At 36.4% G+C, this 26912-nt stretch overlaps 1 protein-coding gene across 2 annotated transcripts in view; it reads left to right on the top strand.

Annotated features, from left to right (window-relative positions):
* VPS8 (VPS8 subunit of CORVET complex) overlaps window positions 1-26912 on the top strand; it is a 193988-nt gene that overhangs the window by 95895 nt on the left and 71181 nt on the right. For both annotated transcript variants that reach the window (XM_037525229.2, XM_037525228.2), the window contains exons 29-35: window positions 2644-2763; window positions 3754-3810; window positions 6746-6828; window positions 7248-7332; window positions 8152-8250; window positions 12214-12303; window positions 15975-16021. In XM_037525229.2, coding sequence (XP_037381126.1) covers window positions 2644-2763; window positions 3754-3810; window positions 6746-6828; window positions 7248-7332; window positions 8152-8250; window positions 12214-12303; window positions 15975-16021 — 581 coding nt within the window. The remainder of the gene's footprint in view (window positions 1-2643; window positions 2764-3753; window positions 3811-6745; window positions 6829-7247; window positions 7333-8151; window positions 8251-12213; window positions 12304-15974; window positions 16022-26912) is intronic.

Genomic DNA, 26912 nt, shown 5'->3' on the forward strand with positions numbered 1-26912 from the left:
ATCCACATTGCTGCGAATGGCATGAGTTTATCTTTTTTGACTGCTGAATAATATTCCATTGTGTATATATGCCATATTTTCTTGACCCAGTCATCTATTTTTGGGCATTTGGGTTGTTTCCAGGTTTTGCCTGTTGTAAATAGTGCTGCAATATACATAGGTGTACAGGTGTTCTTTTGAATCACTGTTTTTGTGTCCTTTGGGTAGATCCCTAGTAGTGGAATTGCCGGGTCATACGGTAGCTCCATTTTTAGTAGACTGAGGAACCTCTAGACACTACAAGACATACATTGCAATAACATCTTTAAAGACTCATCACCCAAAGCAAAGAAAGTCAAGGAAAAGATAAACACCTGGGATTACATCAAACTGAAAAGCTTCTGCACAGCAAGAGATATTAACCAAAACAGAGATACCCCACTGATGGGAAAAAATCTTTGCACTCTAGTCAACTGATAAGGGACTGATCAAAAAGATATACAAAGAACTCACATGACTCCACAAAAACAAAATAAACAATCCAGTCAAGAAATGGGCAGAAGAACTTAAAAGACATTTCTCCAAAGAGGAAATGCAAATGGCCAACAGTTATATGAAAAAAATGTTCAACATCCCTTATAATCAGGGAAATGCAAATTAAAACCACACTGAGATACCACCTTACACCAGAGAGAATGGCACATATCAAAAAAACAAGCAACAACAAAAGTTGGTGAGGATGTGGTGAAAAAGGAACTCTCCTACATTGCTGGTGGGAGTGCAAATTGGCCCAACACTAAGCTTCTGTATTTTCTAGTTCCTGACTACTTCTCTATAACTGCCCCCTCTCCTCTGCAATTACCTTTTCACACTCCCCACCGCCAGCCACACCTACATACTGTAGATTTATTATGAACACCACTACCATATTAAATTATTGGAATTCACAGAACTTTCTGTGTCATTTCTATGGCTTATATTCTTTTCCTGAGTTTTCTTTCAGTCCATCATGCCTTTTTCTTCCTTATCTCCCCTTAGCAAATAACTAACCATTTCTAAAATGTAACTTGAATATCATTCATGAGAAACTCTTTTAGAATCTTCTTCCACACTTGTAGTGTGACTAATTACCCCTTCTCTGTGTTTATACAACATTTTATGCTTTAATGAGCATACTGTATGGTAATTGTTTATATATATTTTTTCCTACCTGAATTTGAGCTTCCTATAGGTAGAGATTGAAGATTCTTTGTTTTTTCATTGTTTTAACATGCCTAGAGCATGTCTAGCATGATACCTGCGATCTAGTAAATGCTCAGGAAATATCTGCAAGTTGATTGAATTGAAATTTGAATTTAAAACCATACTAGCTTGGAAGAATTATCCAAATGAAAGGAAAAAATTACTTAACTATGTGAATTGTTTAACTATTATTGCTGGTGAATTGCTACTCTTATATGTTGTTTTGATGGTATTTACCCTGGGTCAATGAAGAACAAACTTTTGAGATTTTTTCTGGTGATAGAGTTGTACTGATTTGTTAAATATACTTTTGAAGAGAAGTTACAACAGATATCACAGAAATACAAAGAATCCTAAGAGACGATTACAGACATCTTCATGCCAATAAATTTGATAATCTAGAAGAAATAGATTCTTAGACTCATGCAACCTTCTAATACTGAATCAAGGAGAAATAGAAAACCTGAGCAGATCATTATGCCTTTTGTATAAGATTTGTTTACCTACTTTCTTGTTCATAATACCCTTGAAGAAGGGATCTACCATAGTATCTTATGCATAGGTAAAAACTCACTGACATCAGAAGAATGGTTATGATTTGATATCTGTATGTGGTTCTAAAAGAGCAAAAGACCTGTTGTATAAAGTCATCTGTTCAAGAAACTGCTTGTAGACAAGGTAGAAGCCATTTGCTTCACTGATCCATGGAATCTTTCTGGAATATCTTCACTCTCAAGTTATCTTACTTTTATTTATTTTTTAAAAGATTCATTTATTTATTTATATATGCATATAAGAACTGGGGTACAGGCCAGAGATGCAGGGGGTGAGAGGATTCACCGGAGACAGAGTGGGGAGCAGAACAGGCAGACTAACTGAAATACACTGCTGAGGGGAACAGCCGGCGAGTCAGGAGAGGTCTGCTGTGCCATGTGGGTCACCTCCATGTCTGGCTGGGGAATCGAACTCATGCTTCAGCGGTTGCGCACAGCTTCATAGGTTGTGTCTTAACCCATTGCGCCACCAGGGAGGCCCCTATCTTACTTTTAAACCCCAAAGCAACTTCCTTTTTTCTATGTTGGTGGGCAGATTTTTAGTAGGTATACTCTAATTTAAATTTGATACTCAAAATTTTAAGACTCTTAGAAGGAAACATGATTGATATTTCTTTGAAATCATCCTCTCTGACAAGTCAGTTCTCCAAGTTGTACCTAGAAATATTTTAAAAATTGCTAAAATGTTTTCCTTTCAGAGTATGCAAGTAGTTGTGCTTCTTCAAATGATACTGAGCTCACTGTTGTACAATCAACGAAAGAATCTTTTTATGAGTCTTCATAATGAGGCTTTCCTCCCTTCTTATTATGTATTTTTGTATGTCAAACCAGATGGTGTCTTGAATAAATTGTTTCTCTTGCTCATCAGGTTATGGTGGAGAATTCAGATTTTACTCCCTCACAAGTAGGATGTCTCTTTACTTTCCTTGCCCGGCAGCTTGCAAAGCCTGACAATACCTTGTTTGTAAACAGAACCCTTTTTGATCAGGTAAGTGATGAATTGTTTAACAATGAGAACAAAAATTGTTTTTATTCTGTTTATATCCATAGAAAAGTTCGTTGAATTACACTGTTTCATAATGTAACAGCCTACTGGACCAGTGTCTTTTTTTTTTTTTTTTAGAGAGATTTATTTTTATTATGCATACAAGAACTATGCATACAAGAACCCGGGTGTAGGCCAGAGGTGCAGAGGGTGAGAGGATTCCCCAGAGACAGAGCAGGGAGCAGAACAGACAGATCTACTGAAATACACTGCTGAGGGGAGCAGCAGGGAGACAGGAGAGGTCTGCTGTGTCATGTGGGTCAGCTCCCTAGGGGATCGAACTCATGCCACAGTGCCTGGAGATAGCTTGATAGCACTGAGACTTTAACCCCTGTGCCACCAGGGCGGCCCTGGACAAGTGTCTTTTCCATGTTTTAACATGGATCTAAATTAATTGCTTTAATTTTTTCAGTGATGTGTCTGGGTAGTATGATTTTGTCTAGTAACTTGGTATCATGGGAGTCTGATTTGTGATGACTGATTTGAAGAGATTCTTTTCTCTCCATTATTCTGTTGCTGTAAATTGCCTAGAGTTCTCTGCTCAAAAATTTTCCAATTTAAGTATCACCTATCTCCACACCCTCGCCAACATTTGTTGTTGCTATTTTTATAATATGTGCCATTCTCTCTGGTGTAAGGTAGTATCTCATTGTGGTTTTGATTTGCATTTCCCTGATTGCAAGTGATGTTGAACGTTTTTTCATATACCTGTTGGCCATTTGCATTTCTTCTTTGGAGAAGTGTCTTTTAAGTTCTTCTGCCCATTTTTTAACTGGATCGTTTTCTTTGTTTTTGTTGAGTCATGTGAGCTCTTTGTGATCAGTAGAAAGGGTAGTAATTGTTGTATTCATTGTGATCAGTAGAAAGGGTAGTAATTGACAGTGTAATGGCATAAATGCTGGTATCCAATTAAAAAACTTATTCTTTGACTAGGTTCTTGAATTCCTCTGCAGTCCTGACGACGACTCCAGACACTCTGAAAGGCAGCAGGTATGCACTATTAGACCTCTCTTTGCCAAAGAATTGGAAAGAAGACATAGTAAACCAGAAAAAGAACCCCTTGTGCTGGACCTCAGGAGACACAGGGGAAAATGACTTGTGCCCAACATTAATTCTAAGCTAGATAGCAGTAACCAGAAAATAGTGTGGTTGGTCAGTAGTAGTAGCACATATATAAGGAACTTTTATCAAACTGAGTTCCTGGGCAGACTGGACCTGTCTTGCATTCAGCCTGACATTAAAGAGAATATTTCATTCTTCTTCATTTTGTAGCAACATTATATACTGCTTTCCACAAGTGTCATTAATCTGATAACCATCCATAGTTGCTTTGGCCCTGAACTGGAAAGATTGCAGAATCCTGAATATTGGGACACTCAACTTTTGGAAGTGCCCCATATTCCCTCTGTGTTAGACTAACCATTTCTGGAGACTGGAATCCAGCAATTCCTCCAATATTCACGATGAGATAGGAATTATTTGATTATTGCTTCTTTCTACTTTTTCGCCACTTTCTTGAGGGTCTTTTTCAGAAGTGGGAGTCTTAAAGAGCTTGCCCACTATAATTAGGAGCATTAAGTGAGTCAACCTATTTAAAATTGATAGCCACACTGTCAGAGAAGTAAGCTACAAAAGGAAGTACTCCGAGGGTGAGACTCAGTTAAAGAATATTGGATAGTAACAGTGACCCCTTTCTCTGTAGAGCTGTGGCCAAGTGACTTCTGCAGACTATTTTAGCAAAGAGAATAGCTGCTAAAGTGTTGGTTTTCTCTTAAATTATATTGAGTACAAATAGTCATGAATACCCCTCAGTTTGCCCCTATTTCTCTGTTGTCAGGAAAGTGGCTCATGATATGCATGGTATTGGTATGTAAAATGATAAAAAACATTTCATATAAATAACTAAAATAAGCAGAAATTAAAACAATCTAAAAGCCAAACCTTGAAAAGAGGTCATGGTATACTCATATTCTGTCACTGGGAGTCCCCTTTAATTTTTCTGTCTGTTTTTTTCCCTCCTATTTTAGAAATAAAAAAAAAAAACTGATGAAGTAAGTTGCTCAAGGTCACAACTAAGATTAAAATACAATTCTTTCCCCTCTGATCCAATGGGATTCCCATGTATATTTTGTTACATGTCAATTTTTTTTACATGACATATCTTTACCTTGAAAGTAATCAATATCCTGTGTTAGAAAAATACTTTGTTAAATGGTTTCTTAGAATTCTGAGAAGGATCAGGTTATTCTGGACCTTGAACTTAAAGGGAGATCCTTTCCATACTGCTCTAAGGACTCCATAACTACTCTCACAGTTTTTGAAGTTTACTTCCAATATCTTAATCACCCTTTTTTCAGTCAGTTGATTAGTATGGTAAAAATTAATCATATGAATCCTGGTGGGTTTTTCATTGTGGTAAAATATGTATGCCATGAAACTGAGAATTTTAACCATTTTAAGATGTGCAATTCAATGACATAATGTATATTCTCACTATTGCACAACTGTCACTACCATTCACCTCCAGAATGTTTTTATCTTTCCAAACTGAAACTCTGTACCCATTAAGCATTAATCCCCAATATCCCTCCTCTAATCCCTGACAACTATCATTCAACTTTTTTGCCTCTATAAGTTTGACTACTTTAAGATTCTCATATAAATGGAATCATTATAGTATTTGTCCTTTTGTGATGGACTTTTTTGACTTACCCTAATGTTTTTATTTGTAAATGCTTTCTCAGCTAAACATAATGTTTGTGGCATTTGTCAGAATATCATTCCTTTTTAAGGCTGAAAATATTCTGTTATGTAGATATAGCATATTTTATCTCTTCATCCATTGGTGGACATTTGAGTTCTTTTCAGTCTTTGACCCTTGTGCATAATGCTGCTATGAAACCCCAATGTCTAATTAGAAAAATTAACATGTAAACATGGGTGCTACATGTGGACCACAGATTTTGAAGAGCCATGAGACATAAAAACAGCAGATAAAAGTATGCTTTTTGAAAAAATATATAGTTTATCCTCAACATTGTAGGGGTTAGGGATGCCAACCCCTACACAATCAAAATCTGCGTATAATCTGTTAGCCCAAAAGTCTTCCTGATAACAAAAACAATTGACTAGCACATATTTTCTATATTATATGTATTAAATACTGTATTCTGAGGATAAAGTAAGTTAGGAAAAAGAAAATGTTATTAAGAAACTCATAAGAGAAAATACATTTTACAGTATTGTACTATTTTTATTGCAACTGTAAGTCTACATCATCTATTTAGAAGAAAACTGGCATATAAGTGACCATGTACTTCAAATCCATGTTATTCATGGGCTCACTGTATACAGACACATTTTTGCTAAATAGGGGGTCATTTCAATATTATAACTATTTGCAAACAGTGTGGCATACCTTCCATGTTTGAAAAACAGAGCCATTGGGCCTCCCCGGTGGCGCAGCGGTTGAGTGCTGGGTTGCGAAGCTGCCCGCAGCCTCTGCAGCGCTGGTTCGATCCCCGGCTGCTCCCCGGCCACCAGAGGAGGGTCCCACATGGCGCGCAGACCTCTCCTGCCGCCCGCTGCTCCCCTCAGCAGTGTACTTCGGTCCTTCTGCCTGCTCTGCTCCCCGCTCTGGCTCTGGTGAATTCTCTCACCCTCCCGCGCTTCTGACTGTACCCAGTGCATGTATAAACGAAACAAACGAACAAACAAACAAATAAATAAATAAAACATGCCTCTATAAAAGAACAAAAAAAAAAAAAAAAAAAAAATGAAAAACAGAGCCATATATCTTTATCTAAGATGTAAAAGCATCAAGACAGAAGAAAAAATATTATGGTTTGTATGGCTGAGTAGACTCATAAAGTGCTAGTAAATAAAAGTTGCTTCCAAAGTGTTATTACTCACTTTAAATGCTCAGGTTCTTTTAGAATTGCTGCAAGCTGGAGGCATAGTTCAATTTGAAGAGAATCGACTCATCCGTATGGCAGAAAAAGCAGAGTTGTAAGTTGATTTGAAGTCATATTTTAGTTCCTATAGGATATTAAGTTGCATTTCTCTAAGCCTAATTTATTGATATATTATGCAGATTAAAAAAAACCTAAGTGTGAAAGTTTTTGCCTTTCAAGTCTAGATTTTAGTAAAATTTGTGGTAATTGACAGTGAATTTGAAGTTTTTGTATACTTATTTTAATATAAAAATGAAATAACAGTCTTCTAGTGTTTTAAAATTTTCATGGCATTTCATAAAAGAATGACAGATACTCATCTCCCTTAAATTTTATAATTCCATCTAACAGTGTAATTCACATCTACTGTATTCATTTTTTAAAAGACCTCTATGCTGAACAAACTTCTTGAAGCAATAAGCTAATAACTACCTGCCCACTTAGTACACTGAATGTTTTCCTTTAATGTTCTAGCTATCAAATTTGTGAATTTATGTATGAACGAGAACACCAATATGACAAAATTATTGATTGCTATTTGCGTGACCCACTAAGAGAGGTGAGTTAAGATACTGTTTTGCCCTTTTCTTATTCAATTTCCCCCCTCCTTTTTCAGTAGAAATAACAATTCAGCAGGTATAACTATTCAGTGGAAATATTTGGATATATGTTTGTTGATTCAAGGTTTTCTTCATTTTTTCAGGTTTTTTAATTGAGTACCTGCCATTAACCAAGTACACATTTATAAGTAAAGCAGGTATTAGTTTCTGCAGTTTTAGAACTTATAGGTTAGTAATGGAATCTGATAATAAGGAAGCCAAATAGATAACTTCAAATTAAAATGAGCACCAGAGAAGAGAAACTGGGTGCAATTTTAAGGGATAATTAGGGAACTGACTTATGCAGAGTGGCCAAGGAAGGAATGTGAGAAGTGACATGTAAACTATGTTTGAGAATTTAAGAAGTCAAACATAAAGTCAGTGGATAATTGTTCCAGGATAAGGAACAGTTTATGCAAAGTCCCTGAGATGGGGAGAAAAGTTTTGACATCTTCAAGGAACTGAATAGAGTTGGTATAGATAAAGTGAAGATGAGTGTAGGTAGAGCATAATAGACAAGAGCAAGAGTAATTTGAGGTAAAGTTGTTGTGAACAGGGGCCACCAAAGATAAAATCTGATAATCCCTTTTAGGTTAATGAAATTGAGACCCAAATTAATTGGAGCAAGTTTGTAACTTGTAAGAGTCTACCTATCTCCAAGTGGTTTTCCATATCCAAACAGTAGTTTCTGTTTCCCAAGACTGGAACAGATAGTAGGTAGTGACTAAATATTGCTTGAGTGAATGAATGAGTGAATTCTGTTATCTTGTGCTCTTCAGGAAGAAGTCTTTAACTATATTCACAATATCTTATCCATCCCTGGACATAGTGCGGAAGAGAAGCAGTCTGTATGGCAGAAAGCAATGGATCATATTGAGGTGCTGATTCAACAAAATTTTATTCTCGATTTGTATGGACAGCTCCTAACTTAACTTTATGCCAACTAAATAGTGACAGGTGTCATATCATTAAGTTGATTTACTTGAGGATCAAAGGGTTTTTTCAGATAATTTATCCTACTTCACATTTGTATTTACAAAGCCTATGTCATATATCGTTTATTATATCATGACTTTTGAAAATAGCCCATGTTTAATCAACACGTTGACAAACTAGAATTATTAGTGGGTTTTTACAAAGTTCTTAGAATGATTCCGAGAGTACTTCTGGTGTTTCTCTATAATATATGACAAGAAAAAAAAATATGACAGGAGACATTCTCTCTAGTCACCCAGTGGCATTTTAGAAACATTACTGTAATGCATTGTTCTCTCTGATGTCTTTCCCGTCCTATGGGACAGGGTGGTGACTCTGGTTTTGTTTGTTTATGCATGCTATTTTACAGCAACACAAGAGTTGACTTCAAAACAAAAAGTTCTTTTTTAAACATCTGTTTATAGATGCCTAAGTGGGGAGACTAATACATGTGTGATGAACATGTGCTCACAAAGCATTTTTAAAGGGCGCCCCAAAACTCAATCCTTGCTCTAGTTGCTTAGCTTCATATTACCCTGTATACCACTGAAATCAACTGAGCTAGCAGCTTTGTTGAAATCTATTCTAATGGGTCACTGACTACTGAAAAAAAATAGTAGCAAAAAATGCTGAGGTAATCCTAATTTTGGAAATAATATTTATATCTATGACTTTGCTGTCTTTTTTGTACAAGGTAATATCTCGTGATGGGTTTAGAGATGTAGTGAAATAAATGATTATTCAATATTATTCAAATGTTTGAAAATTTTTTATACATATGACAAATGATAAGAAAGATGAGCTCTGAAACTTTGAGAAAACTTTGCATATGATGTTAATTTCTAGTTCGTGGAGATTGTAAAGTTTAGAAAGATCAGAAAGGTGAACAGCATTTTCTGTGAAACATCTGGTGTGAAAAGTACAGCCGGTCATCAGATGTGTGGTCTTGTATAATTTCTACACTTTCATCTATAGGATTGAAAACCTGTATTTATTTAATGTTATCATTTTCCTGCTAACAACAAGATAAATATGTCTTGGTGAAAAAAAACCTAAGAATATCTTCTACTTTGACTTATGTTTTTTTTTCCTTTAATCATTTTGTATTCTCTTTCCTTTCATCATTCTCTTTAAGTCCCTTTAAGTCTCCATAGTTACATTACAGCTCATTTTTCATCTCACTTCATCTGCATTGTGCAGTGGTTTGAGCACATGGACTCCAGACATCCAAAAATGAAGCTATGTCTCTGCATAATGTGAAATATGATGAATTAATCCATGTGCAAACAAATTACTCAGCAGAAAACTCATTCTGGAGAGGCAAGAAGTATTTTTGCTGCCCAACAGTTATTTCTGCTGAGTATTTTTCCCACACCCACGCATTTTTTCATCCTGAAATTTTTAATCTCTTTTAAGGCCAAGATTACTAGTATATAGACTTTTTGTCAAAGGAATTCTGTGTCTTCAGTATAAATAAAATCAACAGGAAATATTTTAGGGCAGAAGTCCTCCCAATATAGTTTTTGACAGTATACATAGTGTATAGATTAGTGGTTCTTAACATTTTGGGGGTTATTGATCTCTTTTGGGAATTTAATGAAAGATTTGGATCTCTGCCTCATAATATTTTGCCATGTGCACAGATATGTAATTTTGTTTATAATTTCAGGGATCCACAGACCTCACAAAACCACTGTTACTTTGGTCTGTGGATTCCAAGTAAAGAATCTCTGGTTGAAGTGGTTTTTCCAATATGGTGAAAACACATTTCACTAGATTTTTGAAGAATATTTTTCTACTTAAAGGATAAAAAATTTTTAAAAGTTCATAAAACAAATGTATAATAAAAAATTGAAAAGCAATCAGATGAAGAAATACAATATTTCTAGTACTGTAGACTGCTCCATGTATAGTTTCCTGATCATAATGCCCTGCCTTCTCTGATATACCCATTATCCTGATTTTTGTGATAATATTTTGCCTTTCTATATACCATTACTGCATATGCTTGCATCCCTAATTTTTTTATTTTGTCTGTTTCTGAATTATGTAAATGAAATATTCTATATCCTCTCTTCTTTCCTCAGTATTCTTCAAAAATTTGTGTATTTTGTTGTATGTAGCCATGGTTTATTTTTAGTGTTGTATAATATTCTATTTTATAAGTATATCACAATTTAAGCAGTTTGTTGTTGAAGGACATTACCTCTATGATCATACTTACAAATGTATCTTGAGACAACCACATGCATTTCTCTAGGATATTGGTTCTCAGTTTCATTTGCAAACCAGCATTATAAGTTCTATAAAGTTCTCACCAGAGAACTTCATAAATATGCAGTATCAGTCTTCACCTCAAATCTACTGAATCAGAAACTCGGGGTGGGGTGGTAGGGCCCAACGTGTGTGTTTTAATAAGTGCTCCTGGTCATTTTGTTGTTAATGTTTAATAATTATTAAACATTGCTAATAATTGTTTAATAATCTCTGTTCTGGGGTATATAATTGCTAAAGAATTGGAATTAATTATTTTAAACTACAGTAGATGCCAGTATCCTATTTTATGTGTTTTAACTTTGTATTTCCTTAATTACTACCAAGATTAATAGGCTTTACATGTTCATTGGCCATGTCAGTTTCCTTTCTGTGATGTGCCTGTTCCAAGTCTTTTTCCTGTTTTTATATAAATGTCTCTTGTAATACGTGGGCCTGGAGTTTTCCATATGGAATGATTTTTGACTATTTATTGGATTGTCAGAAAAGTCATTAAGCATTTTTTGCATAGAAAACAGAAAAAATACGTCATGATTTTTCCAACAACCCAGTAGTTTAATGGTTAAAAATCAATGCAGGTTTTCTATTTCTTATGTCAGTGTATTAAATTATACTTTTCTTGTATGTTATCTATTTTGTCTCAGTTTTAAAATTCTTCACAAATTATTTATAATAATTTTTTTTATCTTTCTGGTGTCTACATATTAGTAGTGACAGCTCCCTTTCCACTTGTGATATTGGTTAGTTGTACCTTCTCTGTTTTGAGACATCTAAAAATACTATCTACTTCAGTTATTTGTGTCAAGTAATCATCATTAATCTACAAATATTAACATAAAATTATTAGATGAATCATATTGCTATCATAGTAATTTGTCCAAGTTTTATTTGGTTATGTCCTATGTTGATCGGTAGTTGGTTCTTTCATTTTAGTCAAGTAACTTCAATCGTAAAAGTGGTAATAGTAAGTCACACAACCCATATAAGAAGAAACTTTGAAGAAAAGGATAGCCAGTAGTGTCTAATCAAGTTTGAGGAGATGTCAGTTTAGAAATCATAGATATGACAGAAATAGTCATTAACAGTCATTAATTGACAGTGGTCAATGTCTTAACCTCTTTTAAGATTTATGACCTTATGTTGATTTTTTAAGAAACTGCAGTTTTCTAAATCTATATAACACCAGAAGAAAAGTTTTAGAATTCTTAGCCAAAGAAGTTGCAACTATACACTTTTTTTTTTCTTCAAGTTATTACTTTAAGCTCAAGAATGAAATTCACTGACAGGGAACTTGGGAAGCTTTGTTCTTCTGTTCATCTTATAGCTATCATGGCATAAGTCCAGAATTATAGTGCTTTCATTTCCTAAGTGCATTTCATTTCCTAATTCTGAAGTATTCTTTTTTTAATGAAAATCTGATATTTTGTATTGCACATTTCTAATTTTGTTTATTTGCAATGTGCCTTTAAAGTGAGGTTCTATATCAAGGTCTCCTAAAATGCAGTGTAGAGGCCTGTGACAATATTGAGGTAGATGATCATAGCAATTCTTTTAACATTATAGATCACTTTGCCTTTTTTCTTTCATCCTAGGAACTTGTGTCTCTGAGGCCCTGTAAAGCTGCAGAACTAGTTGCAACTCACTTTTCTGGAGAGATTGAAATGGTCATTAAAAAACTTCAGGTAAATATAGCAAAAATATATTGGAAAGAAACATCTAGTGGAAGAGAGTTATTGATTATCTACCTAAGAACTTTAGATTGTAGTAATTTCTTCAATTGATGGCTAGTATTTAATCATAGCTTCTACACATCATGAATGTTTCTATCAATATTTGGGAGCAGTTGTGTGATGACCTCTTAGTCTGGAATTGAAGGTGTTCATCTTTATGCATGACAAATTTCACATCACAGAAACATTTTTGAAATTGTATCCTGTACTTATTCTGGAAGTCATAATCCTCAAAAGATCTCCTAATACCTCAACCTATATTTTCTTTTACTTTAAGCTCTATAACACTATTCTCTTTGAGCTGTGTTATCTATTGAGACTTTCATCATCCCCAAATTGGGTTAATGCTGATGATTTAGAATTTTTCTTGGAAAATCTTAACTAGAATGCGGGTATATTAATGCTAAACATGGAGAAGCTCAGTTCGAAGTATTGTTTAAGAAAGCTAATATTTTACTTGTCACTACCCTGGCAGTGCTAGTAGTAAGTTTTGCTCAGTATCATTATGGCTACAAATGATAGAATTAAGAAGTAGGATGATGACCGGGATATGAAGCCCAACCGGAGCCAGTGGCAATAATCGTAGTAGGGGTAAGTATACAAGATGGACACCAGAGCAGTGAGTAGGGGGCTCCTAGCATGGGAGACAAAGATAGGAAATTCTTTTATTTAAACACTTATTGTGGTCCCACTTTGTATCACAATTTGGTGGGCCCTGGGCACGCAAATAAGAATACTCTCTTTCATTTTCCCAACAGAAGAGAAGCACTTACAATACCACAGTATAATGTTATAAACACTACACCAAAGATATGTAAAAAAGGGTTATAGGAACACTAGGGGTGATGGACTGTGAAAAAATCAGAGCTCTGGGAAGGGCTTTCTGCATAAAGAATTCTGGATATGTAAGTAAAACTTGAATGCATGAAGCAACATGCATAGTCAGAGAGGCTCAGGTCCAAGTAAGCACCATGTGGAGAGGACAATGGTGGAAGAAGTATTAAATTAAGCTATGAAAGCTGTGTTGGAGGGGTGAACTTTAAAGTATAGAGTCTGGGCCTCCCTGGTGGCATAAGGGGTTAAGCACCACACTATGAAGCAATCCAAAGCCTCTGCAGCACAAGTTCGATCCCCAGCCAGCCAGGGAGCAACCCAAATGGCGCAGCAGACCTCTCCTGTCTCACCCGCTGCTCCCTTCAGCAGTGTATTTCATTCAGTCTGCCTGTTCTGTTCCCCACTCTGCCTCTGGTGAATCTTCTCACCCCCTGCATCTCTGACCTATACCCCAGCTCTTGTATGCATAAATAAATAAATCTTTTAAAAAAAATAAAAGTATAGTCTGGAAAATAGAGTTTGAGGCCTGATATTGAACAAGCTTATGTTTAATACTAGGAAATGTATATTGTATCTTTTATGTACTGGAGAATTACTAGTTTTTTAAGCAAATGAATGCCATAATTAGATCATTTTATAGCAAATTAACTACTGTAGAGAATGGACTAGCAAAGAAAACAAATGAAGGAGAGACCAGTTAGAATGCAAAAGGTCTAGGCAAAAGATGGTAAAGACCAAGGCTAAGTCAGTGGCAGCGGAGAGAACAAAGCCAGAATATGTTTTTGAAATAAAGAGTATAGGGCCTAGAAATGAGTTGAATCTGATGGGAAGAGTTAAAAATGACTCCCAGAGAGAAGACTTGGTTGTCCAGTATGATGAGGTTCATTAACTCAGGATAAAGACTCATCTTTAACTGAATAAATATTTGTGTACCTGCTGTGCACCAAAAATATTAAGTGCTGATGATACAGCAATATATAAGGTATCACTGTGCTCATATAAGCCAAAGAACAATTGTAGAGTGCTTTGACTTGTATGATGATAAAGCCAGAATGCTGAGCAAGTACATGGAGGCCGTCCACTCTATTCTCGTGAGGGGCACTTGGGATGGCTTTTCTAAAACTGCTCTAAATCTGCAGGGCTTCTCTTCCCTTTAAATGTCAGCAGTTTTGATGAATCCTCTCACCTCTACTTTGTTACTGTCATCTAAAATGTAAGATTATATTTTTTATAAAGATTTATTTATTTTTTATTTATACAATAGCTGGGGTACAGGCCAGAGGCACGGGAGGGTGAGAGGATTCACCAGAGACAGAGTGGAGAGCAGAACAGGCAGACGGACCGAAATACACTGCTGAGGGGAGCAGCGGGCGCTACAGGAGAGGTCTGCCGCGCCATGTGGGAATCTCCCTGGCCGGGGATCGAACCCATACTGCAGAAGCTGCGGACAGCTGCATAGCACTGTCCTCAACCCCCTGTGCCACAGGGGAGGCCCTAAAATGTAAGATTTTTAATTGCAGGATTTTATTCTTCCTGTAGTTTCTAAAGACTTTAGAGGCAGAATGGCCAGGTAAATGAATATAACATCATCAGATATATAAATTTACCAGCTATATAAAAGCTGAGGTGCCATGATTTATTTTTAAAGGCAGCTCTTTGACTATGGGGCATTTGTGGAGTCTTACACATTTCTTTTAAAGAAATGAAACATTAATTTTGCTGAAGAACTTTGATTGTGTGAGAGTCCTGTACAGATTTTATAATTTTGATGGCAACAGATATGCCTGCCATCAGTGTTTTCAGAATTCTTAAAATGAAAAGTAAGCCAGACTATTGTTATAAGTATAAGGAAAGCTGTATAAAATAAAACAAAATGGGAGGCTGGGGAAAAGAGATAAATCAAAGTCTGATAAATATATTTAAAATATTTATAGTTCTATTGGCTTTATTCCTTTTCAGTTGTGTGAATTCCCTGTTTTCCACATGAAGTTTGAATGTTTCAAAAATAATAAAAAAAAAAAACTAAACTAATAATTTTTGCTTAACTTCCCTAAAAACTTAGAAACACTATTACACTCATGTGGTATTCTAAGATTTAACTCACTTAATTCTCATCTCTACACTGTACAGAGGCAGGAAAACACTGCTGTTCTATTTTTCACTGAAGGAAACCGAAATGAGAGGAACAGTGCCTTATGCAAAGTTAGGTGTCTAATAAGTGGAAGAAATAAAACCCAGATTTTATGGCATATTGATTGCTAACATGTTGCAGTTTGCCATCTTTTCTGTAGTTGATTATATTGTGGAGATCATGAGTTCTTTAGGTGGTGCTGGGTACTTGGGCCCTTTACTCCCACCCTACTTGAATTGACTGTCTCATAATGGACCTTTTCACATGGACCAGGTGAGGCAGCATGAATCCCTCAGTGCAGCCTGAACTCACCTCCAACAGAGCAACTTAAGGCACCTGCCACTGGGATGATCCGTGTGAAGGGAATCCCTCAGGGTTTTGTCTCGGCAGAGGGCTTTTTTTCCTTTGTAGGGGGCAGGACTGGAGAAATAACAAGGTGTTGGTGTTAGTTCCTTCTGCATTCAAAATTGAATGTATGACGGTAGTTAGAAGAAATGGTCTCCAAATGATTCTTTAGAATTTTACCTCTTTACAGAGCGTGTAATGAAAATAGTCATGTGCGCAGTTTGAAGGGATGGTTTAGAGTCATTCTTTCCCATGGCAGTAGTTGGTGAATTTGTTTAATATTTAATTGTATTTTTATTGTTTTCCTATTCAGAACCAGATTTTGCTTTTCAAATTTTTGAGGAGTCTTCTTGACCCAAGGTATGTTAATAAACTTTAGTTTTTCATAATGTATACATGAGAAATCAAAGAAAATTACTTGAGGCTAAGAAACTGGCCCATGGTATCCAATGGTACAACACTTCTAGATTTTTAATATTAGTGTAACAGTTAAATAGATATACCAAAATATGTGAGCTGAAAATAGATTAAATCTTGAGGGTATACTTTTAATTCCATTTGAAAATGAGCATACATGGTAAGTTATTGGCATTGTAAATAAAAAATTGAGTCCATGCTATGAGGACATGTTTCAGGAAGAGTTTGATGGCCATCCAGCTTCTTCTTTATATCTTATCTTCATTTCTTCCTAGTCCTCACCCCATGCTGTACATTGATAGCTTTGCATTTCAAAGTAAACACTAGCTCCTAGCCCACCTCTAAATGTATACCTAGTAAACTTTCCTTTAATTGATTTTTTTTTAATTGCTTTCCTAGCAGTATGGGGAGGAAAGTTTAAATTTTTTTAACTGTACTATTGTGATATATACATCAAATAAAAACTAACCCAAGAAGATGATGAAATTAGTAATGGATTTATAAGAAAAACAGCTGTGCACATGAGAGTCTTAGCCTTTTGCTGTGACTATGAGGAGTACATTGAGTGTTGAGTTTAATAATATTTAATATCCACTAAGACAGTGACTTTTTAAAATTGTGTGTGTGTAAAACTGGGATATAAGCCAGAGAGGTGGTGGTGCAGAAACAGAGTAGGGAGCAGAATAGGTGGATATACTGAAATACATTGCTAAGGGGCATAGTAGGCAAGACAGGAGAGGACTGTTGTGCTGTATGTGGGTTAGCTCCCTGGTTGGGGGTAGAACTCAGGCCCTACAGGTGATAGCACTGAGATTTAACCCCTAGGCCACCAGGGAGGCCCCAAGACAATGACTTAAGCAGAATTGTGTGTCATAATTACCTAAAAAACTTAGAAAAATACAGATGCCTATGTCCCACCCCTCAGAATCATGGTAGTTGAGGAATATTTGTGATATGTACCCAGAGTTAAGCATCACTGGCTCATACTGTTCCAGGATGACATAGCTTTCACATCAGACACATAAACTTTTCAGTTGCTATACTATAATGCACACTAACCATTGAAAACAGTCATTTAGTTTGGCAATTATTGATATATCAGTTTGAGTTATTTCAGTATTCAATGCTATTTTAATTACCAAAATATCAGTAATTTTGTTGATTATAATATATTTTTTGAAATTTCAGTAGTTTAAATCTTTTGCAGGCTATGCTACGTTTAAATTTGGACCAATACTGATGTACATATGTAGATGTTTAGAAAACCAGTCTGATTATCCTGGGCCTCCCCTGGTGGCACAGCAGTTGAGCGCTGGGCTGCGAGGCTGCCTGCAGCCTCTGCAGCGCCGGTTCATTCCCCAGACACTGGCAAGGGTCCCACAAAAAAAAAAAAAAAAAAAAACAGTCTTATTATCCTGTTCAAAACCTTTTCAGAATATCTGTTTTTAAAATTACAACTCAACTTTGAGCACATAATGACAAGTTACCTAATATAAATGAGAAATGAATTATTATATATTTGAGAAATGAATATATATGAGAAAATATATACATGAGAAATGAATTATAATTATATATATTTAAAAATATGTCTTTGATTCCTTACTCTCAGAATATTACTGAGACTAGACATCTTTTTGTTTGTTTGTTTAGTCATTTGTATTTCTCTCAGAAGCAGTTTGGGTGACTTAGTCCATTAGAATTAAATGATGGAGATGTATCTTAGAATTGGAGTTGGAGAGTAGGAGGGAAAGAAGAACAGCAGGGAAAGAATGGAGAGAATTGGGGAGGAGATGACTGAGAAGGGGGCCAAAGATTGAGAGGACTGAGTTAGGCTTAAGAGTAGGAGGTTCCCAGCCCCAAGTCATCGCCCCTCCCTGGACCCTGTGCCCTCTTTTCCCATGCCAATGTTCCTTCTTTGTTGCTCCTCCATTGTTAGATCAGTTCTCTTAGGACCTGATTCCTTTTCCCCTAGGATAGTTTATTTTAACCAAGTTTTGGGGTGTTTTTTTCCCCCAATTGTCCTACCTGGAGAGAAGTTTGCAACTTTGAGGAAGGTCAGCTTTGAATTTCATTTACCTTTTCTCACATGTAACAAAGTACAGAAGACAGTAGTAATCAAACCTTACTTTTTAAAAATAAAAAGCCAGTATTAGCTATTATAAATCTCAATATAGTCATTTGTTCTGATATTGCAATCAGTAAACTTCACTGTAAATAGACTATGGTGGAGGACTTGGTGTCTTGCTAGTGGGCATGACCTGTTCACATACAGCTGAAGGGTTCACCGTTTGATCCTGTGCCTCTTAATCATATATAGTATTGTAAACCAGTGTTACCTCAATAAAATGGCAAATCACAAGATTGTCAAAGGTTTCGATGGAACGTCTTGCTTTCATTATCTATATCTAGATTTGAAATATGTGAGTTAAGTTATACCCTTTAAGAGTACTGTGAAAGTGTTTTTTTTTTTTTTTTTTAAGTTGAGGTAACTTTGGTTGAGAATGTTGCGTGAGTTTCAGATGTACTGCTTTATACTTTGACATTGGCATTATGATCGGCTTGTTTTCATCTCCCACTGTCCAGCAGATCTCCTTCACCTATTTACCCATCTCCTTTCCCCTCTGGTAACCATCAGTCTGTTGTGAGAATCTAAGAGTTTGTTTTTGTTGTATTTTGTCTTTTTATTTTACGTAAATGAGTGAAATCATAGGGTGTTTGTCTTTCTTCTGACTTATATCACTTAGCATAATTCCCTCAAGAGCCAACCATGTTGCAAATGGCAAGATGTCTCTTCTTTTGTAGTATTCCATTGTGTGTATGCACTATATCTTTTTTTTTTTTTTATAGAGGCATGCTTTATTTATTTGTTTGCTGGTTTGTTTGTTTGTTTTGTTTATACATGCACTGGGTACAGTCAGAAGCGCGGGAGGGTGAGAGAATTCACCAGAGCCAGAGCGGGGAGCAGAGCAGGTAGAAGGACCGAAGTACACTGCTGAGGGAGCAGCGGGCGGCAGGAGAGGTCTGCACGCCATGTGGGACCCTCCTCCGGTGGCCGGGGAGCAGCCAGGGATCGAACCGGCGCCACAGAGGCCGCGGGCAGCTTCGCAACCCAGCGCTCAACCGCTGCGCCACCGGGGAGGCCCTATATCTTTTTATACATTCTCTCATGGATGGGCACTTTGGTTGTTTCCATGTCTTTGTAATTGTGCATAATACTGCAGTGAACATAGGGGATATATCTCTCTCCCAATCATTGTTGCCTGTCCTTAGCTTAGATACCCAGAAATTAAATAGCTGGGTCTATAACTTTTTGAGAAATCTCCATACCATTTTTTATAGTGTTATACCAATTTACATTCCCACTAACAATGCACAAAGGTTCCCTTTTCCCTATAACCTCATCAACATTTGTTTCTTACTCTTTTTTTTTTTTTCAAAAAGATTTATTTATGCATACAGGAACTGGGGAACAGTCTAGAAGTATGGGGGCGGGAAGGGGGGGTGAGAGGATTCACCAGAGACAGAGCAGGGAACAGAACAGGCAGACTGACTGAAATACACTGCTGAGGGGAGCAGTGGACGAAATAGGAGAGGTCTGCTGCACCATGTGGGTAGCTCCCTGACAAGCGGCAGGGTATAGAACTCATGCTGCAGTAGCTGCAGATAGCTTCATAGTGCTGGGTTTAACCCCTTGCGCCACCTGGGAGGCCCAGGGAGGGGATTAAAATTCTATTTCTCTGCTCCTTTGTCAAAGATCAGTTGTCCATGTAAGTGTGGTTTTACTCTTTTGATAATAGCCATTCTTAACAGGTTTGAAGTGATATTTCATTGTAGTTAAAAGTTGCTTTGTTAACTGGCAAACCACAAATAGTTTTACATTTACTTAAAATGGGTATATTTTATCTCCCTAAATTAACTCTAACTGATGATAATCATGCTAAATTAATTTGTCACATTTATTCCTTTCTGGCATATTCTTCCTGGTAATTTACCTGGAAGGTCCTCTTTACCTACTTCAGAGAGAAGCAGTGTACCCACAGCTCTTCTTCTTCCCAAAAAGCAACATGACCTCACTTTTGACAATAGCAAATCTCCAGCTTTACTTTGCCTAGCCGATATTAACAGGTTCTTTCCTTGACCAAACTACTCAGGTCCTTTGAACCCTTTTCTCAACTAGGCCTGATGTTGGGCTTCATCTCTGTCCATGTAGAGACCAGTTTTACAAGAACCTTTTGAAGTCAGTTTAACCAGACTTTCCCCACCTTCAGTAGCTGATCACCCTAATATCTGACCTCATCCCCCGCAACCCCCAAGTAATGTCTGATCACCCTGGCCTGCCTTCAGCAAGAAGCCTATTAGATCAGTTTAGCAAAGAATTACCTTACCCTCTTAGTAATGTCCACTCACTCTTCTACCCTCTCACTTGTGTCTATAAATGCCCACTTTTCCTTGTTGTAGTGAGAGTTGAACACACTGTCTCTCCCTTGCCGCAAAACCCCATAGCATAGTCCTTCTACCTATCATGATTACTCGAATAAAGTCTGTCTTTCTTTTTTAAGAAGCATCATGGGTAACTTTAAACAGAGCCTTGAATTAACAAGAGTGATACTTCAGCTCTGCCTTTAAAAAAGAACTCACTTTCATATTAATCCAACTCCAAGATGTCAAAGTCATCATGTTCTGCTTTTAAGCCCCAATTCCTGAATTCAAATTTGCAGGAGACAAGCATCAACTGGGATTATGGTCTATATATATCTTTAAATTTGATATTTGGCATTTCACTACAATATTTTTTATATAAAGAATATTTTAAATGGAAGTGTCCCAGAGTAATCCATACAAGCCTGTTTAACTCACAGTGTAAATATGTAATGATAGTGAGGGAAAGAAGAAAGGCTGTCTTCCTTCTACCCTTCTATATTCCCTGTTGGGGTGCTGTAAGAAAAGATAAATTAACAAGAGAAAAAGTAAACTGAAATATGTAGTATAAGTTTTACATTACACAGGAGTCTTCATATGGAAATGGAGACCCTAGGTTTGATGAGGAGAAGATCATGGGAAAATGTGTTCAAAACAGAGAATGTGAGCTAAGAGTAATAAATTGGGGGAACTTAGCAAGGCTTGTTCCTCCAGATTCATCTGTGTCTGTCTTTGAATTAAGGGTACTCCTTGTTAGAGGGAGAGAATCTGTCATTTATGACCATATTTTGGGGTAATGTGTCCTGAATCCTTTCACTACTATATTGAATTCTGGATTGAGTGAGAGCAATGAGGTTAGGAAGGATGTGTGCTGAGAAGGGAGGAGTTTCCTCCTGGCCTTAGACAAAGTTTTGAATTATAGAAAGTTTGTCCTTGGTGTCCTTTGAAGTCTGCCCCCTCCCATTCTGTCCCCTTCTTTCCCAGGGTACAGTATACACAAACTTCAGGCTCTCCACTGCATAAATACCTTCACATCTATAGTACTGTTGCTGGGTAGATTTTAAAATCCAAAATTACCTCCTTCCAAGTTCCAATCAAAATCTTTTGATTGTATTGTCAATTTCTGTATTAGGTGACACTTTTCCTGTTAGAATATTCAAGTAGCATGTGAATACAACGAAGCATACACACTAATAGAAAAAACTTTCTGATACCAGTTGACCTCAAGGGTAATAGAAAACTAGGTTGTGTGGATTAGTTTATATTTATCTCAGAATGACTGATTTTCCGTTACATTTTAGCCTTTTTAAAATGAGTATGCTTGTTGACAAACCCGAAATGAAAGATTAGAGTCTTATCAAGCATTGGGGAAAATGAAGTGGGAAACTAAGAGAGTAGGGGAAAGTATTTAGGACAAAATAACATCATGAACAGGTAGATGCCAGTGGCCCTGCCTATCAGTTTTTCCCTGCAGATAGCTTCAGACTATTTTTCCCTTTGTTCTTTTTCCCTTTCTGTTCTTCTTAAGCAACACAATTTTATTTTTTAATATCCAGGTCCTTCTACCCATCCCTATGAAGTTCCAGTAGCAGCATTCTGGAGAGCAGAGAAAATGAAAGAAAAGAATTCCTTTGCAATGAGGAATGCCTGTATATGTGTGACATATCAGACTATTACTGTTTTTCTCCTCTTGCCCCCCCCAAACCAGAGTCCATAGTATCCTCATTCCTCTATGTATAGTTTGTGCATTTGCATATATTTATTGAATTGTTTTTGAGGGGGTAGCTGTTAATTTTGTCAATAGCATTTTTATAGGAACAGATCATCTATTTGAATTCTTATGTATGTTTCTGGGTTTTTTTTTTTATCCAATTTCATTGTTATCTTTGCTATGTAAATAATGTCCTCAGTAGAATTAATTGACCTATGAAGATATTGGTGGTATCTGTATGTAGGAAGATTAGTTTTGAGAGGAGGGGGATTAATCCTCCAGAAGCAAATTACTTGCCTGAATTGAGGCCAAAAGCTTGGGAGAGAAAGGATTTGCATCCTCTTCCAATTCCCTTCTTTGGGTCAGCTGCTGCATAGAGCCCTGCCCCACCCCCACTCTGGGTGTGCATTTCTGATGGCCCAGACTTCTCACAAGAATTCTGATATATTTACATCCAGATACAGGTTCTTTGTACAGCTTGAAGGATAACACAAAAGAACACTGATTTTTTTGGTGGCGGTGGCAGGGGTGGGGGGGGACAGGGAGTGACTATGAAATATATAGGGAATAAAAAGAATGTACAAGCATATTTATTTTCACAAAATATTTTCCTCAGTACGGTTTTCTTGGTGATGTCAATTTAGCTTTGTTAACAGTGTCCTGGAGGTTTCTGAAATACATGGTGTGCTTTCTTGTAGTAAAAAAAAAAAGAGAGAGCACATAAACAGTCATATTGTACTTCTAAATCCTTAATCAGAATAAAGAAAAATTAAAATTACTTTAAAAATAGGTGTCTTTGCCAAGAAACAAAACATAAGATTATGGAAATGGTTATTCATTGGATTTAAATTGAATCTGTCAGTGTTTCTGTGGATAATTTTGAAGGAGTATTTTAAGATACTGACACAGTGTTGAAATAGTGTATTTTAAAATTAAAGTTAAAAATTAGAACATTATATATGTTTGTGATTTCTTGACATACAAAAATCATTCCTGGGCCTCCCCAGTGGCGCAGAGGGTTAAGCGCAGTGCCATGAAGCTATCCGCAGCCTCTGCAGTGCAGGTTCAATTCCCAGCCGGCCAGGGAGATACCCACATGGCCCAGCAGACCTCTTCTGCCTCACCCGCTGCTACCCTCAGCAGTGTCTTCGGTCCATCTGCCTTTTCTGCTCCCCACTCTGTCTCTGGTGAATCCTCTCACCTTCCCGCACCTCTGGCCTGTATCCCAGTTCTTGTATAAATAAAAATAAATCCTAAAAAAAAAAATCACTCCCACTTCAGTGAGTGCCCATCACCTCAGCCAGGCTCACTACCAGATATTGTATCTTTAGTTAATATTTTGCCAGAAGCTCCAGTTTGACCTTTTGAATCCCAACACATCATCATTTCCCAACCTCCAGAGACCTTTCGGATGATATATAGAAAGGTAAATAGAGAGCAGATAGACAGATAGAAAATAGATCTACATGTACTTATTTCCATATTCCTTTATGCAATAATTCTTTATAATGAGATTGTCATCTGCTAAGTACAGTGTTAGAGGTTGAAATGGCTCAAAATTATACTCAATTTTTTTCAATCCAAATCTTTTCTTTTCTCTTTTAGTAAAGGATATTGTCCATCCATTTATTTTGTTTTAACAATTTACTAACTACAGCATGCTGAGCACTGTGACAAACATTGGAGCTAAAATGGCATAAGATGAGAGCCTGCTTTCAAGAGAATTTACATTGTAATGGAAAAGATAGACAAATCAGTAGGCAGCTGTAGAATAAAGATCTTAAATAAAACCCAGAGTGGTCATGAGCTTTTCACTTTGCCCACTCCACTCCACCTTCTCAACCACAGCACACAGCATTATTCAGTCATCAGAGTATCAGAGATAAGAAAAATTCTATTCATATTTGAAGGAGGACATTTTGACACTTTTATAGTCAGACTAGGGAAATTGGAAGTGAACAAATTCCCTAAAGATCTAGCTTAGGTTTATTACATTGATTTGATATGGCAGTGTCTTTGCTGTTAAATAGAATAGTACACTTGTCTGCTTTTCCCTTTGCCTCTTAAAAATTTATAAGGGATTATAGCTATCCCTATATGAGAGACTGGCAACTTTGCACAAAATGAAGGGTCATTCTGTATATCACTGGGACCACAGCATGTTATTAGAGTCCTTCTTGCCAAGATTGAACAGGTTTCTGTCTATATTGGCCTATGCAGTTTGTGGAACATTGCTGTTCTTTTATTAGGTTACAATGTCATTCAAATTCTGTACTTCTGTCTTTGCTACTCATAATAACCACATTTAAGTATTTTTTTCAAGCAGGTTACACACTTTTGTTCAATTGACACAAAATCATACTTACTATTTTTAGTGTGGAATGTGTAAGGAAAGCTCTAAGTTCAGCTTAACAGTCTTGTGAAGCAACTTGCTTTGAATAAAAACTATGAAGAAGAGTAATTTTCTTTATTCTTGTTTCTTGTGGGGAATATTTTTGACTTCTTAGCCTAAAAAGTACCAAGCAGTCATTAGTATGCCTCATCTCCAAGGACTGGCTGGGTATATGGGAATAAGCAGAGAATTTAAGTAATCAGGATTTAGACTAAGCTGAGGTTGCCCTAAATTGTCAAAACATGTTACTGTGGGAGATTTTGAAATCTTCTTTCTCAGAGATCTGGAAGAGTAGTGTAGACTAGCCTATTTTTGTGTTTAGAGTGGTTAGTAGTTAGTGTGAGGAGGGAAGGCCAGACTTTTTATTCATTCCCACATATTTATTTTCTTTATCAAATATTTAGAAATCACAACTTGAATTTTGGATCATTTTAATGTAAGTTCTTCAAAACTGATATATAGTTTTATCTTTCTCCAGAAATGGCCTAAAATATAAGATTATCATTTTAAATGATTTTCACAACCTAAGTAAGGGTGCATTCTTTTTCCAGCCTGAATTTTGGAGTATGATTTGCTAGTGTACATGCATGTGTGTATGTGTTAGATACAATAGTACACTTGTCTGCTTTTCCCTGTGCCACTTAAAAATTTATAAGGGATTATGGCTATCCTGATATGAGGGACTGGCAACTAACAAAAGAAAGTCTTGTGTGTACCTTGTGAAATTTTCCTTTGTATATGTTTAGTTAGTATCTTTAAGTCAATGCTGTTATTAAAATAGAGAATCCCCAAAGAGCAGATAGGGTTTAGGTCTAAAATACATCATTTTGACAGCCATTAAAGTTACCAGTGGGTATACGGCAAAGTAGGTAGCTACTAGAAGACTAACAAAAATAGCACTGGAAAATGGATATAGCAAATTATATTTATGTGCAAAACTGAGTAACAGAAATGGATGTAAATTCATTAATGCTACAGTTTATTTATTAAAGTTTTGATTATGTTGATGTTGCATGATCATTTCCCAGCAGACACATTATTTCCTTCACAAATGAACACATCAAATTCTATTCATTTGGTTAATTTGCTTTGGTTGATGCATATTCACATCTTCAGTACTAATAAAGGCTTTTGTCAATAAAATGTTCTAGAAAGAATTAAATAGTGTGATTCATCTGCAGATACTTATATCTAATCTTAATTTGCTCCATAGTCTTGCATTTGTAAGTCACATTAACAGAAATCTGACATAGATAAAATACTAACAAAACCTATAATATGGCATAAACATCTAGAAAATGACTGACTCTCCTTGATGTTGAGAAACAATGGTTACCATTTCCTTTCTCCTTTACCTAATTATGTTCTATTGAGAACAACCTTGATCCTACATAGAGAACTACCATTTCCCTGGGTTTATCATGTGCATCTTCTATTTTTTCCACGTAGAGCCTTCTGACAGGATTTATTCCTAGCTAAGTCTGACTTTATAGTACTTGTCCTTGTACTTTTCACCCCTCTGTATTTGGTTCCTGTGAAGGAGGTCTGATGCACTTTTTCTAGTCAATTCAGTTCAATTCAGTGTGCATTTACTGAACACCTATTTAATATGTGCCAAGTCTATGCTAAAGATGATTAAAAAAAAGATGGATACAGCATAATCTTTGCTCTCAGATTTTATAGTATATCGAGGACGGGCTCAGACACAGATTAATTTTCAAGTTTAGTAAGATCTAAGGTGGTAGTCTACATAGGGAATAGCCAGGCACTTCCAAAATTCTGCATTAAAGGCAGTTGCAAAATACAAAAACATTTTTTAAACATGATCTATGGGATTTATAGGCAATTTAAGGTGATACTGAATTGGCCCATCAATAAGTATCAAAAGCCCCAAACAACAGAACTTGTTGAGTTCATCTCCCAACCTCTGGTCAGGATTGAGTGTCACAAAGCTGTTAAGTTAGGAAAGGTTACCTGAGTCTAAATATAATTCTGGGGGTGCCGGTGGGGGGTGGCGGGAAGCAAATATTGTTTAAAAATGAACAATGATGTAAAAAATAAATAATAAAAACTAAATAAATAGAAATAAATATAATTCCTCTTTCTGTAACTGAAGACCCTTATTGGTAAAAGTAGCAGCGCTATTTACCATCATTTATAGGATATTTTTAATACCCAGATTATTCTCCCTGGCATCCAGAGATTCCTACCTGTGACAGTTGGTGCACTGCAAATGGGTTAGGTGTGTTTTGTGAGTGATTCCTCTCGATTCTTGTAGCACCTCAAGTTCCTTATGCTCACTCTTACTC

Source organism: Talpa occidentalis, unplaced genomic scaffold (genome assembly GCF_014898055.3).
Source record: "Talpa occidentalis isolate TD23 unplaced genomic scaffold, MPIMG_talOcc4v2.1 talOcc4.4, whole genome shotgun sequence".
Taxonomy (NCBI): Eukaryota; Metazoa; Chordata; class Mammalia; order Eulipotyphla; family Talpidae; genus Talpa; species Talpa occidentalis.